This window comes from Embiotoca jacksoni, unplaced genomic scaffold (assembly GCF_022577435.1).
Source record: "Embiotoca jacksoni isolate LCO1_2020_lvr unplaced genomic scaffold, fEmbJac1.0.p SCAF_9, whole genome shotgun sequence".
NCBI lineage: Eukaryota > Metazoa > Chordata > Actinopteri > Embiotocidae > Embiotoca > Embiotoca jacksoni.
In genome coordinates, this window is record NW_027185447.1 from 11,416,399 (window position 1) to 11,429,948 (window position 13,550).

At 39.7% G+C, this 13,550-nt stretch overlaps 1 protein-coding gene across 1 annotated transcript; it reads left to right on the forward strand.

The window, feature by feature from the left end:
• Positions 1-4,859: 4,859 nt before the first annotated feature.
• copz1 (COPI coat complex subunit zeta 1) lies at positions 4,860-9,468 on the forward strand. Its single transcript, XM_069141074.1, has 9 exons — positions 4,860-4,943; positions 5,438-5,506; positions 6,123-6,204; positions 6,292-6,383; positions 7,497-7,552; positions 7,648-7,725; positions 7,852-7,903; positions 8,016-8,054; positions 8,757-9,468. Exons 1-9 carry the CDS (start codon positions 4,926-4,928, stop codon positions 8,802-8,804), a joined length of 534 nt encoding a protein of 177 aa, XP_068997175.1. The 5' UTR covers positions 4,860-4,925; the 3' UTR covers positions 8,805-9,468.
• The last annotated feature ends 4,082 nt before the right edge of the window (positions 9,469-13,550 follow it).

Here is a 13,550-nt window from a genome sequence, read left to right on the forward strand (position 1 = left end):
CACACTTGCACCCCAACCTCCAAATTTCCCTTTAGCCCACATGACAAACCACAAACCAACAGTCTGGCATGCACCAAGGCAATCATTCTGTCAGTCCACAATAAAGTAGGTAGATGTTTACAAATCCCAAAAAGCTAAGCAATTTTGATCACTATGACAATACACATAAAAGGATCAGATTAAACAACTAAAAGTGGGTGAAAAGTAGCCGTGTGTATGTCTCTGTCCGGGCCAAACCGTACAAGAACAGTGTCCTTTCAAATCCTCCCAAACGAAAGTTATGAGGAGTGTGATGTGGAGCACCTGGAGTCAGAGCCGGTGTTGCAGTGAGGGCCCTGCTCAAGCAGGGGTGGGTTGGAGGCAGGATTGAGACTTAGTTTAGCAGAGATGGAATGTACACCCTCCGACAGGTAAGAAAGACTACATTGTTCCTCTATCTGGCAGAGCAACCGCCAAGGGAGAGAGAGGAGCAGGGGGAGAATGGAGGGGAGCGTGTCTTACATAGCAAGTGACCATTAAAATCCTTAACAAAAAAATCCCCTCATTGCCCTGATCTGAAGCACTGTGAACAGTGAACTCACAAAGGCTATGTGTTGTGTAGAACTGCCCTATTGTGCAACGGCTTTCACACAATTACTGATAATAGGGATGTTTCACATTTATTGTTTTATAGAGGAATACATATTTACTGTCTTACAGTAATAGATGACAGTGTCAGTCTGTCTCAGTGACAATGATGATTTTGGAACTAATCTGGATCACATGAAATATTCAACGTTTCATTCTCTGGAACAGACCTCCTGCTGTGGACACAGTGTGCAACATAGTGGATAGGTTTCATTTTTTAAAACATTTGTTCATGAAAACAAATCACTTGATGGAAACATTTATATATGCATCTGTTAATTCAGCTTCTGTGGCATAGCATATGTTAGGGCATTGTGTATATTTAAAATAATATCAAAGTCTTTGAGAAATAAGCACACGCAACTGCATCTTTGCAAATTTACCTGCATGTAGGGGATCTCATTTTCTGAAAGGACAAAACTTTGCAGTCATTCTCACTTAAAACAGTTGCATTGTGCAACAAAAGCGGGCCACTTATTTAAATAAGCACCGAATTTTTCAGAAATGCAAAACTGAAAACAAATGTCACAATCACTTCTTTCCTTGAATAGCAGTGGTTAATTACAATACACACTGTTGAACTGACACAAAAAAAAAACGATTATATAGTCAAGGCATTCACACACATACACACATACATTCCTAACACTATATAGATGTGACAAAGTGATCTAAAAGTTTATTTTAACTTATCATATTGTGACTTTTATAACGGCAAATTATGACATTTGAAAAACAATAATACAGAAAAAACATCTACACTATTCACAGCTGCATCATACTTAACTTAATTTAAGGCATTTTTGGACACTTACAGCAGTAATTAGCACGAACATTTGGAATTTAAATTAGGCCTATTTAAAGATACACATGGCATGAGGATAATTAAATTTGAGGTAATTAATGTCAATGTCTGCCCTGAATATCGACCTGAAGCTCGATTTTATTGTGGAATAAACATTCATTTTAGAGCTGCAGCTACTTTCAGAGAACATGGAAGGGTTTGTCTGGCCTGTTACAATATCACATCCCACTGAGACATAAATCTCAATGTTTTTACTGTCATTGTTCTAACTGGAAAAAGTAGGTGGCTGACAGAGTCAAGAAAGGTGAATGTCTACCAGGAATCAAAGAAGGGACTTCCCAACCCGAGTTCCTAGCACCCAGCCCCTGACTCAACCACTGCCACAGCATGCCAAAGAGCACCCTGTTATTATAGCGACCACAGCGGTTTTCAATCTGGACACAGTTCCCAGGTCAACGCCCACGTTCCCTGTTTGTGTTTGTTTGCTTCAATTAGTCTTTAACATCTCTGCTTTCCAGCTTGTCTGAACCCCTCAGGGCTGTCACAGTTTACCTATTGTGCACCTCAGTGCTACAGACAACTCTACTTCAAAAACAGACTGGACATGCTGACTGGAAACTGCCCACGCTTGACTCACTTAGACTTAAATTGTCTTTATGACCATTGAATTTTACACAAGGGTGTGTTAAATCTAATCTGAAATTATTCTGTCAACATGTTTGTTTCTTCCTCTCCATATCCTCTATGATGTTTTCAGGGCATTTAATTTGTTCATTAAAAAAAACTAGGAAATGTGGGATTTTCGGTTTGTTTTAGCATCCAGAAAGCTGTATCAGACATGAGTGGAAAAACCACCTCACTACCAAAGAAAATGAGTGTGTACATTGGGTTGTGGTATCAAAAAGGGAATATTTTTGGAGTCCGTTTCTGGGAAAGGAAACAAAAACAAGAAAGGGCAGATGAAGTAGTTTTTCTTATATTGATTATTGACTTCCTGTAATCTCAATCTGAAATGTAAAAATGTACTTATTTTTTAATTGTTAACATTTAAAATACAATAAAATAACACTGCAAATAAAGGGGACATGAAAATGGTGACATGTAGAGTCGCAATACGCAGATTGAATGGTTTTGTGCATTTGATCCATCTTCAGGTACTCTGTTCAGCTGATATCAAGTTGAACAAAATGGGCTATTTCTGCTATGGACAATATCAAAGATGCACATTCAAATTTATACATTTATCAACTATTTTAAATAAATTGGATGAAAAATGATGTCTTGCTCGCAGACTTCAGCGGGATTCAACGATAGCTTTTCCATTGTTGTTCCTTAAAGTGCATGTCATGATGGTCACGTAGTGTCAAATGAGGAACCTAAACATGCAGCATCATTCTTCTGAATGTCTCAATGTGGCCTGCCCTTATCTCAAGATGTTCAGATTAAGATAACGTTTTGCAACAACAGTATTGCATCTCTTGATTATTTTCAGATAGTTATCCTTTTCACCTTCATTTTTGCGCTCATACACTGACATTATATAACTGCTGTTAGAAAATGGGCTTAAAAAAAAGGAAATCACTAGTAAATATTGTACTTTTTTGTCAGTAAAGGTGCTCTGGAAGTGCTTGCGTGCCAGTTTGTGTATATAATTATATATGTACATGTGATAAGGCCCATGTGTTCATAGCAATGAATGTCAAGGCTGGTTGGTAATACAGATGCAGAGAGGGACGGCAGGGAAAGGAGGATGTTGGCTGGCGGAAGCTCTGCTTAACGCTGATAAAAGGACCACTTGGTTCTTAGGAAGGGAACTGCTAACTGCTGTGGTTGCTGGCATATGTGGGGGAGAGCCCATACTATCACAATCTTTCATTTTTATACATTACAATGTTAATCAATTACACATTTCAACCTATTTGAGTAATAGTTCATTATATATATATATATATATATATATATATATATATATATGCTGAACTTGAACCAGAGATTTATGTGAGACATAATTAGCCTCTTGAACAGTTTTCTCACATCCTGCTTTGAAGATTTTCTGCAGTGGTCACTTTATTCATTTATTTAATTTAATGCTTCAGTTTATTCCTTAAGGCCTTTCAACTAAGTGTGCACGCATACATTTCATACAACCTATCTAAAATAAATAATTTGTGTGGTTCCTTTATAGCAACACCGTGCACTTTCCAGCAAAGTAACAGTCGTGACATACTTTTTGTATGTTGATTCATCATTCAACTTTCACTCAACACCATCATCAACTCTGCAAGTCATTATCATCATCACTGTGATGCCTTTTTAAATCATATCAATATGAAAATATGTTTGACTTTAAAGATGATATAGCATGACAGTGACATCTGAAGATCTTTTGACCGTAAGCTAGAGTTTAAGGCAGCATGTTTCTTCTCTCGTCGAGGCAATTTTGAAATCTTAGCTGCTGAATTGTGTAAACATAGAGCTATATTGCAACATATCATGGTTTCCCACAGTACTGTTATGAATTCACATCAAAATAGTTTGTATCTCTTAACCATGTTCTGCAGCTGTACACCATTTGCTTTCCAGCATTATTTGAAACTTAGGGCCAAAAATATCCTACAGTAAGGCCAAACAGTGATGTAATTTATGGAGTGAGATAGAGGGAAATCCCCATCAACCTGGGTTTCCAAATGCTTCCCAGAAGTGGGAACTAAGATAATTGGGTTTGGTTAAATGTAGGAGGATCCGGAAAAAAAATATGCTGATGAGTACAAGCAAGCTAAAATGGCTTGTAAAACAAGAGATTTCTGGTTACCATGCAGCAACCACATTAAGTTACTACACTCACACAATGCCATTAGGTTTATCTTCCTTATTCATTGTTTAGATTTCAACTCTAAAGTAAACTTCCTGGTAGGCCTACTTAAATGTTAAAAAAAAAAAAAAAAAAAAAAAAAAAAAAAAAAAGTGTTCTGATAACCATCATTAAAAAAAAAAAAAAAAAAAAAAAAAAAAAAAAAAATCACAAGGAATTATCTTGGAATTATGGATGGATTGCAGATGAACTTTTATGATATTTACAATAAAGGGAATTGGGTTCGTTTATGTTGCAACATAGCAACAGAAGCCAGTCAAGATTTACAGAAATAAAATTGGCGGACTACACATTTAACTTTACGTCAGGGTTATTTCGAAGCTGCAACTTTTCCTATTGAAGGGACAGATGTGTTACAGATGCTGGTGAGGTTACATGTACTTCGTAAAGAGCAATATCACTTGTGATGTTCAGCATAAATTACACGTATCGGTCGTTTATACGGAGTCTGCGGTATTGGTCCGCGCAGGCTCCGCGCCTTGACGCGCAGTGATCTTTGCCCCCGTTTACGTGCAACGTAACGTCTGACGTCAACCAATAGGCGAGCGCCTCATTTACTCGACGTATTACGTAGACCGCCGCTACTAGCGCGATAGCTGGTTTCGCTAAACACGAAAGAAGATGGATTCTCCAATACTGGTAATGTCAGCGTTTGTGTTTAAAAAAAAAAAAGAAAAAAAAAAAGAAAGCCATTCAGACTTTTAACGAGAAGTAGTTTCGAAACGCGTCATTAGCTCGCGGTCGTGTTAACTCGACGTGGAGCTAACTACCGTAAAAATAATAAAAAAAAAAAAAAGGTTAGCTGTGTTGGCTAACCAGCTAGCCTGCCTGAAGTTAAGCCATCGGTGATGTGGAAGTGTCACGTTTTTCCTCTCGACTTCGCAAATAAGACATTTAATGACTATTTAAGTCAAAATTGTGTGACTGTCGCGGTCGTCTCATTCACTCCGTGTCAGCGCCTTTCCACAGCCGTCCCGTCAAGAGTTTGTTATCCCCCGTTTGTTTATTTATTTATTTTCCCGAGTGTCACATTATTAAATTATTAAATGACTTTACTGACGCCAATTTCCCTCAAATCAAACGACACACGTGTGCAGATAAAAGTCAGCTGTTAACGTGTGCTGCCTTCACAGGAACCGTCCTTGTACACGGTCAAAGCAGTTCTCATTCTGGACAACGACGGAGACAGGCTTTATGCCAAGGTACGAGGGTTTTTTTTTTTTTTTTTGGGGGGGGGGGCATTTATACGGTGCGATTCTTCTCCGTGGTTAAACTATGTCTTAAAGATTTCCTGTGAATCTTTTGAAAAGACTCAAATCAACAGTGAATTGATCGTACTGTCAATTTATCGTCTGTCGAGCTAAAGCACTGGGTGGCTCTTTATTTTTATTTTTTTAAGTCACTCCTCCAACACACACACACTGTCCTGATGCTGACGATGATAAATACATAATTTGTTTCTGATTGGATTTTCTTTTCTAAAACATTGCCCAGTTTTGTTAGGAAATTATTATGTTGTTTAAAAATAATAATGATACTTAAAAAAAAAAAAGTAAAACCATGTAGTTATGACGAGTTTTAATAGATTTACATCCTCAGTAAGACCAAATTGGCGGTGGGCTGATTGTCACAGATCGACTGGGGGAAATTGGAAAGTATTAAGAGATCAACTAACAAGACTGTTTATTTTTTATTTTGAAGGGGATTTCAACTTTATCCTTTAATAAAAAAAAATTTAAAAAAAAAAATCGAACTAGTTAAAGCCTAATTTGGGTTACGTATCAAAATATCACATCTTTCATTTAATTACATCTACAGTATTATGATGACACGTACCCGACAGTGAAGGAGCAGAAGGCGTTTGAGAAGAACATATTCAACAAAACACACAGGACGGACAGTGAGTAATGCGTATCGTATTAACGACAGCGACTTTACTTAAATAAATGTCTGATAACGTGCCTGGTTGTTGTTTGTGTCCCTTTAGGTGAGATAGCATTACTCGAGGGCCTCACTGTTGTCTACAAGAGCAACATAGACCTTTTCTTTTATGTGATTGGAAGTTCACATGAAAATGAGGTAAGCTTAAAGTTTTAATAATTTTATTTATTAAGTAAAAAAAAAAAAATCACACAAATATTAATCTGCTGAAAGTGTGCCTAATCTTATCCTGTCTGTAAGAACCGGTGGAATAATTTTAATTGGTAGGAGATCAAACAGCACCTCATATACATTGTTATTTTTCGTATTGTAACACAACAATCCAGAGTACTAAAACACTTAATTTTATCCGGATCTTTTTGAAAGATCCTTGATTTCATACTGTTTATTCTGAAGTTCAACTTTTGTAATAATTGTGTTGTTTAACTCTTCATCCACTGCAGCTTGGTGTCAAATAATTTGTAACTTTCTTTGCATTAAACTATTTTAATCAGATATATTATTTATTTATTTTTTAGCTGTGGGGTGATATACATATATGTGCACAATAGATCCAAAGGAAATACAACATGTGTTCACGTCATAAAGTTATACGAGTTATTCAGCAACTTCATTCAGCGTTATCTGTTTAAATGTCCTCCCAATTGAGACACAGTGTATCTGTAGCTGTGGAACAATGGCTATAGAAAGCAATTAGAATAATCAATATTACATACATATATGTACATGTGTATGTATGTATATGTGTGTATATATATATATATATATATATATATATATATATATATATATATATATATATATATATATATGTGTGTGTGTATGTACATGTATATATATGTGTGTGTGTGTGTGTGTGTATATATATGTGTGTGTGTGTATATATATGTGTGTGTGTATATATATATTTAATTTTTTTTAACAATACTTGAACAGTAGTTTTGTAATTAACAAAATGATTTTATTCTTTTTAAAATGTGGCCCCTTTGAACACTGTCTTGTTTATAAAAAATAATAGTTTAGAGACTGTACAGGTTTGACATTGGTCAAAATTGGAAGAACTTGTGTGCTTTGAGAGCTAAAAAAAAAAATACTGTTTATAAAATACCCTAAAAAGTAATAACATGCTATTTCTTGAGTGATTTGGAGAAAAAAAATATTTGTTTACCCCCAGCTGATAGAAACACTCAATGGTCTCATTAGACATGGATATGTTCTAATATGTTTTTAATTGTTTTTAATTTTCAACAGCTTATGCTCATGGCGGTTCTAAACTGCCTCTTTGATTCACTCAGTCAGATGTTGAGGTACGTTTTGGCACTTCAACACAACTTCTTGTGTGCAATCTTTATCGGATATTTACAAAATTAAGCGCAACGTGCATATATTTTCCACGCTGCAGAAAGAACGTGGAGAGGAGGGCTTTGTTGGAGAACATGGAGGGGCTCTTCTTGGCTGTGGATGAAATCGTAGATGGAGGGTATGTAAGAATTAATGCCAAGTCATTTCTTGTTAAAAAAAAAAAAAAAAAAAAGACTGCTTCCTTTTTTTTTTTTTCATCTGTGATTACTAATTTTTGTTCTGTGTTTTTTTGCATCTGCTGCAGGGTGATCTTAGAGAGTGACCCACAGCAGGTTGTGCATCGTGTGGCTCTTAGAGTAAGCTCCTCTCCTCTCCAAAGTATCCTGCAAAGTTTAATGTTGGTTGGTTGGTTGGTTGGTTGGTTGGTTGGTTTTGTCAGCTGTAAATCTAATGTGATCGTTCTTGCAGGGCGATGATGTGCCTTTGACAGAGCAGACAGTCACCCAGGTGAGAAAACCATCCCTACCGTGATCTTTTCTCTGCTATAAAGTTTAAAAGATCCATTAGTTTATTGACTCTTAAAAGTCATTACTTCAGAACCCGCGGATACAAGGGCATTGTTATTGCGTCATCCTCCTCTACTGCTAGTTTGTCACTCGCTTCGAGGTTGTCATATTTTGCACGGTCTAATATGCAAGACGGCATACATGATTACTAATTATTCAGGGGCGAGGAGGTAGGTAGCCAACAGTGTTTCCTGTCTTTTAGGTCTTCCGTGAGCCTGTGTGTGTGAGTGTGTGAGCTCTTCCTGATTAATGTTGTCATTTAAGAGGCCTGAGACTGGCTGCAGCCATCCCTCCTCTGGCCATGATTAATGCCTGTACCCAGTCCCCATGCTTTATGGTTATGATTCCGCTCTCATTCAATGAATTAAGATGATTAATTGGGTCTTGCGCATTTTTCTTCATTTATATCCCCATTTCATCATTTTTTTTGTTCAATATTGGAGCAATTATATGTAACTTCTTTTTTTTTTTTTTCTTTTTTTTTTTTTATAACCATTGTTACTTTTAACCTCCTCAGTGATACCACTTGTATGTCATTCTTGCTTTATTTGATATTTTTTCTCTTAAGGTTTTTTTTTTTCTTTTTTTTTTCTCTCTCTCACTGTAGCCATTCTGCTGGGATAAAACAATTTTTCTTCCACAGGTACTTCAGTCTGCCAAAGAACAAATCAAGTGGTCCCTTCTACGATAAGAGGTCCTGCCTGCAGCAGTCTACCAGCGAGCCGCTGTTCAGCCCAGACATAATGGCACTGATCCTCGTACTCCCTTTTTCCTCCCAATTTCCACTCCTTCAATCAAAGCTGTGAAGGAGTACCGGTGGCTGATCCAGTCACACTCCCAGGACTACCGCTCGACAAAGTTTCATTTTCCTTTCCTTTTTTTTTTTCCTTTTTTTTCTTTCTTTCTTCTTTTTGCACGGGCTCGCACTGTATGACGTAATCAACGTTAGGATAAGATGCGGCGTACATTCCAGTAACGGCTGGCCTGTTTTTGTTTGGTCGCTTGATTTTCTTTCATTAAATAAACCGGATGCTCATTAAAGCAGAGTAAATCGTCGATAAACGCCACCGTAGCCCGTAACAACATTCCGAGTGTCTCCTACAACAAGAATTGTGCCCTTCAGGGACCACATCCTGTCAACCCCTTCATATTACTGCAGAGGGAATAGAGTCACTCTCGCTTTCTTTTTCATTTACATGGATATTGTGATTAAAAAAAAAATGACAATTTGTACTGTAGTCATACCACTGATTGATATGCTTTGCATTCATTTTTTTGTTTTTTTTTTTGTTTTCTGGGGTTCTTCCATCATCAAATGTGTATAATAAATGTTTCGTTGACCCTTGCATGTTGAACAGCCGCGACGTGTCTGACACGATGGTGTTGTGTTCAAACGTTGTTTTGTTTTTTTTCTTCCAAAAGTTGCACAAGGCGTAATAGTCACGAACAGTTTGCCGGCCTTCATTTGTATTTAAGCGAGCCGTCATCTTTTTAAAAAAAAAAAAAAAATATATATATATATATATATATATCTGCAAATTTAGTCTTCTTTTAAAGAGCTAGTGTTTCCTGTTTTTTCACAGCCGTGTGGTCTTTGTTCTTCCGAGACCTTAACGAGACACGCGCGTACACGAGTCCAAGGGCTCCATCTCCTGGCGTTGGCGACAAAGTGCAAGGCTGGAGGTGCATAAAATGTTTGCAGGGGAGAGAGCGGAGCGGAGCGGAGCGGGGAGGAGACTCCTTCATGCAGCTATGATCTGCAGCTCGGTACTGTGTAGCGTGACATGTAGATAAGTTTTATGGAGTCATACTTGATTCATTTCTTCGCTATGAAGAGCCACTATGTGCATCGTGAAGCGCGCGCTTCCATGTGTGCGCCCTCCCCCCCCCCCTCCCCACCCACCATCTTCACACACTAACCTCGTACCCTCATTTGAATGCAAATGAAGGATACCCTCCAGAGAGGAATGGATGGGGGAGAATTGGCACTACATCATGTTGGTACCTGATGCATATTACAGCGAAGCAGAAATGATCTATCTTGCCTTCTTCCGGCTCGGTATCCCCACACGTTCCTGTTCTCATCGCTCGGGAAAGGTATTCTTTGCTCCCTGAGATTTGGCGTTGGCGGCCCAACAAAAGGAACCAGCCGTGCCCAATTCAAACCACATTAAGCAGGAGGTCTTGTTGCAGCTCATGTCTTCTCCGCTTTATCGTCCCCACGATCAGGCACATCATCCTGTAGTTGTCGGCGCGCTCCAACACGTCCGCTCACCTGACTTTAAAGTAATTTATGCTGCCGTTTGAAAGGTTTTCGCAAACTTTTACGTGCAAAAAGTTCGCCTCTTTTCTTTTCTTTGTTATCTATAGGTGATTTTTTTTTTTTTTTTTTTTTTTTTGGCTCGGACGTCAAAAGCGGGAACGCAGTGTCAACGCTTTTGATGCGGAGATGTCTGTGGCCCGCAGGACTTTTGTTGAAGGGATCACACACACACACATTAGTGGTTATGTTGAAACGCAGAAGGTAAATTACAGCGTTTTCACCCTTTATTTGTCCTGTGGGGAATTGTTTCTGGCAAATAATCAGAGAAATCGTGTGAGAAAATGGCCCTGACTGTGTGAAAATGCAGTCGTGATATCCTGAGACCTGCATTTTAATCAAGATTAAACGTGTGCGCATGTTTCGGGAGTATTTCTGTTAACAACTTCTCAAAGCGCTCTTGGTTTGTCTTGTGTGTTGCGTGACAGCTGCTGATACAAATCAAGAGGTGTGTGTGTGTGTGTGTGTGTGTGTGTGTGTGTGTGTGTGTGCGCGCGCGGATGCATGCGTATGGGTGGATGTTTCCACTTAATACGGAGTAGTGCAGTCAATGAAACTGTTATTGGCTCTGACCCTCGGAAGCCGCCGTCTTGGCTTTGCTCCAGTTTGTTTCAGCCCTTGAATCCGTGGCTCTTTGTGGCCCCAGAGATAGCATGAATGGGGAGGGGAGGGGGGGGGGGCACGCCGATGCTCGCTAAGTGTTTTACTAGACAAAGAGAAGTAAGAAAGGGAAAGGTAATCGTTATAAATGGACTCCATTATTGCACCAGTTTACTGTTATCGCACCAGTTTGATGGTATAATGAGGGCAGCTTATGCCTTAGTGTGTGGTTCCAGTGAGGGGGGGGGGGGGAAGAGATGAAGGTTAAAGAGGACGAGGTTAGCAGAAGTAGACCGCAGTAAATGTAATTAGATGAGATCCCAGGGAGGGCACGGCGGGGAAGAGAGAGGGTTAAAACAGATCCCACCCAAGGTGCGTGTCCAGACCCTCACTTCTCATCTCGATAGCCCTGCAGCACCATCGGCAGTTCAGTCACTTGCTTTCATCTGCTAATTACACTTGCACTATCATAAAAACCGGCGAGGTAATTTATATTAATTATACAGGAATGAGTAGAACGGTTTGAAACGCCGTGGCTTGACATGTTGTACATAACATGCAGTAAAATTGTCAGAGACGTGTGGGCTAGAGCCTCGTAATTGATCGATGCATACAGCGAAAGTCGCTCTCTCTCTCTCTCTCCCTCTCCTTTGTGTGTGTGTGTGTGTGTGTGTGCGTGTGTGTGTGCGTGTGTGTGTGGACTTTGTGAATTAGAGTCAATAAATTATCATCATCTGTAAGCTTACAGAGTCTTTATGTCATAGTCAATGGGCCCGAGCACCCATCCAACGGCTTGTCCTGCTAAACAGAAACAACACTTGGGGGGGGGGGGAGAAACAATGACAGCATGCTGGATCCAGTACAGTAAACGTATTAAAGGAAGTGCCGTTATATTGTCTCAGCGGGGCATAGGGCAAGACCCACATGATGTTTAATGACCCACTGTGTTAAGATTTAACAAGGGCTATTTTACCTCTACCGCTCCCACCATTTCCACCCGGACACTAAGATTACTTCAATAATTATATCAAGGTGATGTTTGGAAAAGCGACCTAATTTGAAAGGAAATCGGTCCCTTCCTGATTTACTTTGGAGCTGCGTTCCATTTTCATTTGTCAAATTAAACCAAACCGTCATCAAATCCACAGAATTAGAAGCATTTACAAATAGGCCATTAAAAGCTGCTCTCAGCGACGCTTGTGGTTGTGTGTGTGTGTGTGTGTGTGTGTGTGTGCGCACGCGTGCATGCGTGCAGACGCAGAGCAGACGAGCCAAGGCCCGCTCCCTCCCTCCCTCCCTCCCTCCCGCAGCCTCAGCTCGCGTTGTGGCAGCCTGACGTGGTTTATGGCCCCAGTTGCCCTCTCCGGGTCCGTTTATGGATTCCCATAGAATCGAGAATCATGGCCACTCCGAGGAAAGCCAGCCAAAAACAACACCTCCGCCATTGCACTCTTGCCTGCCTTTGCCATAACTCAACCTACTATTTATGTTTCTGACGGGGGGGAAAAAAAAACGTTTTCATAGCGATCACATAAGATGACAGTAAATTGTTGATGCTAATGTTTAATTTTTTTGTTGTTGTTGATTTGAAATTTAAAAAAAAAAAAATTAAAAAAAAAAACGTGACCACCAATGTGTGGTTTATTGGATGTCATTACAGGTTGGTGAAAAAAATAAATAAATTGTGGAATTTGTTAAAGGAAAGCTTCTTTTTTTGTTGTTTTGTTTTGCTGCGAGATGGAACGGCGTTGCCTTCGCATTTTATGACAGCTAAAATTTATTACGTGAAAATGTTCAACTTTGATAGGATAATGAAAGCGCACCACCAAAGGCGTTGTGAATTTGAGGAAATATTCTACCTGATGTGTTCCTCCCCCCCCACCCCCAGTTCTGTCGTACCAGGCCAGTGCATTACTCTTTACTGAGAGCATGCTTTGGAAGAGTGATCGTGGAAGCGCTCTGGGTGTGAAAATACTCATAGCTGGTTAGATGCAGCAGGGATCATGTGCTCCTTCGTGGTTGGGTGGAAAAGCAAAAAAATCCTCAAGCGTCGTTGTTCAGATTTTGCTGGGCTGCGGAGGCAATTCCATCATCCTCAGAAGGTGCGCAACTGGGGCACATCTGGTTCGTGGATGGGCTCCGCCGGACCCCGGCTCGCCGCCTCCATCCAGAACCTCACAGGCAGCGTGCGATCCCGAGGGGCGTGCCACTGACGGTGCCTCGTCACGACAGTCAGAGGTTACTGGGTTAGTGCTGTTATCAAACAGTCACCACTGAGTTTTGTTGTAGCAGTGATGCAAAAGGAGCACTAAAGAAGGGCCATCAGTCATTCTCACTGTAGACAGTCAACATCAGGCCCAGCCGTGCCGGCCGTAAACCTTTATGAGTGTTTCTACTGGTGTTATTCAGCTCCCACTGCAACTATCAGCATTCAGCCTGTTTCTCCTTTTCTCTCTTTTCATGTTTAGTCTTGTTTTGCTTGAAAAAAAAAAAAAAAAAAAAAAAAGCACAGCATGC

Coding starts and splice junctions, on each gene's coding strand:
- copz1 (XM_069141074.1), top strand. Junction 6,384..7,496: donor GAAGTTCACATGAAAATGAG/GTAAGCTTAAAG, acceptor AATTTTCAACAG/CTTATGCTCATGGCGGTTCT. Junction 7,726..7,851: donor GATGAAATCGTAGATGGAGG/GTATGTAAGAAT, acceptor CATCTGCTGCAG/GGTGATCTTAGAGAGTGACC.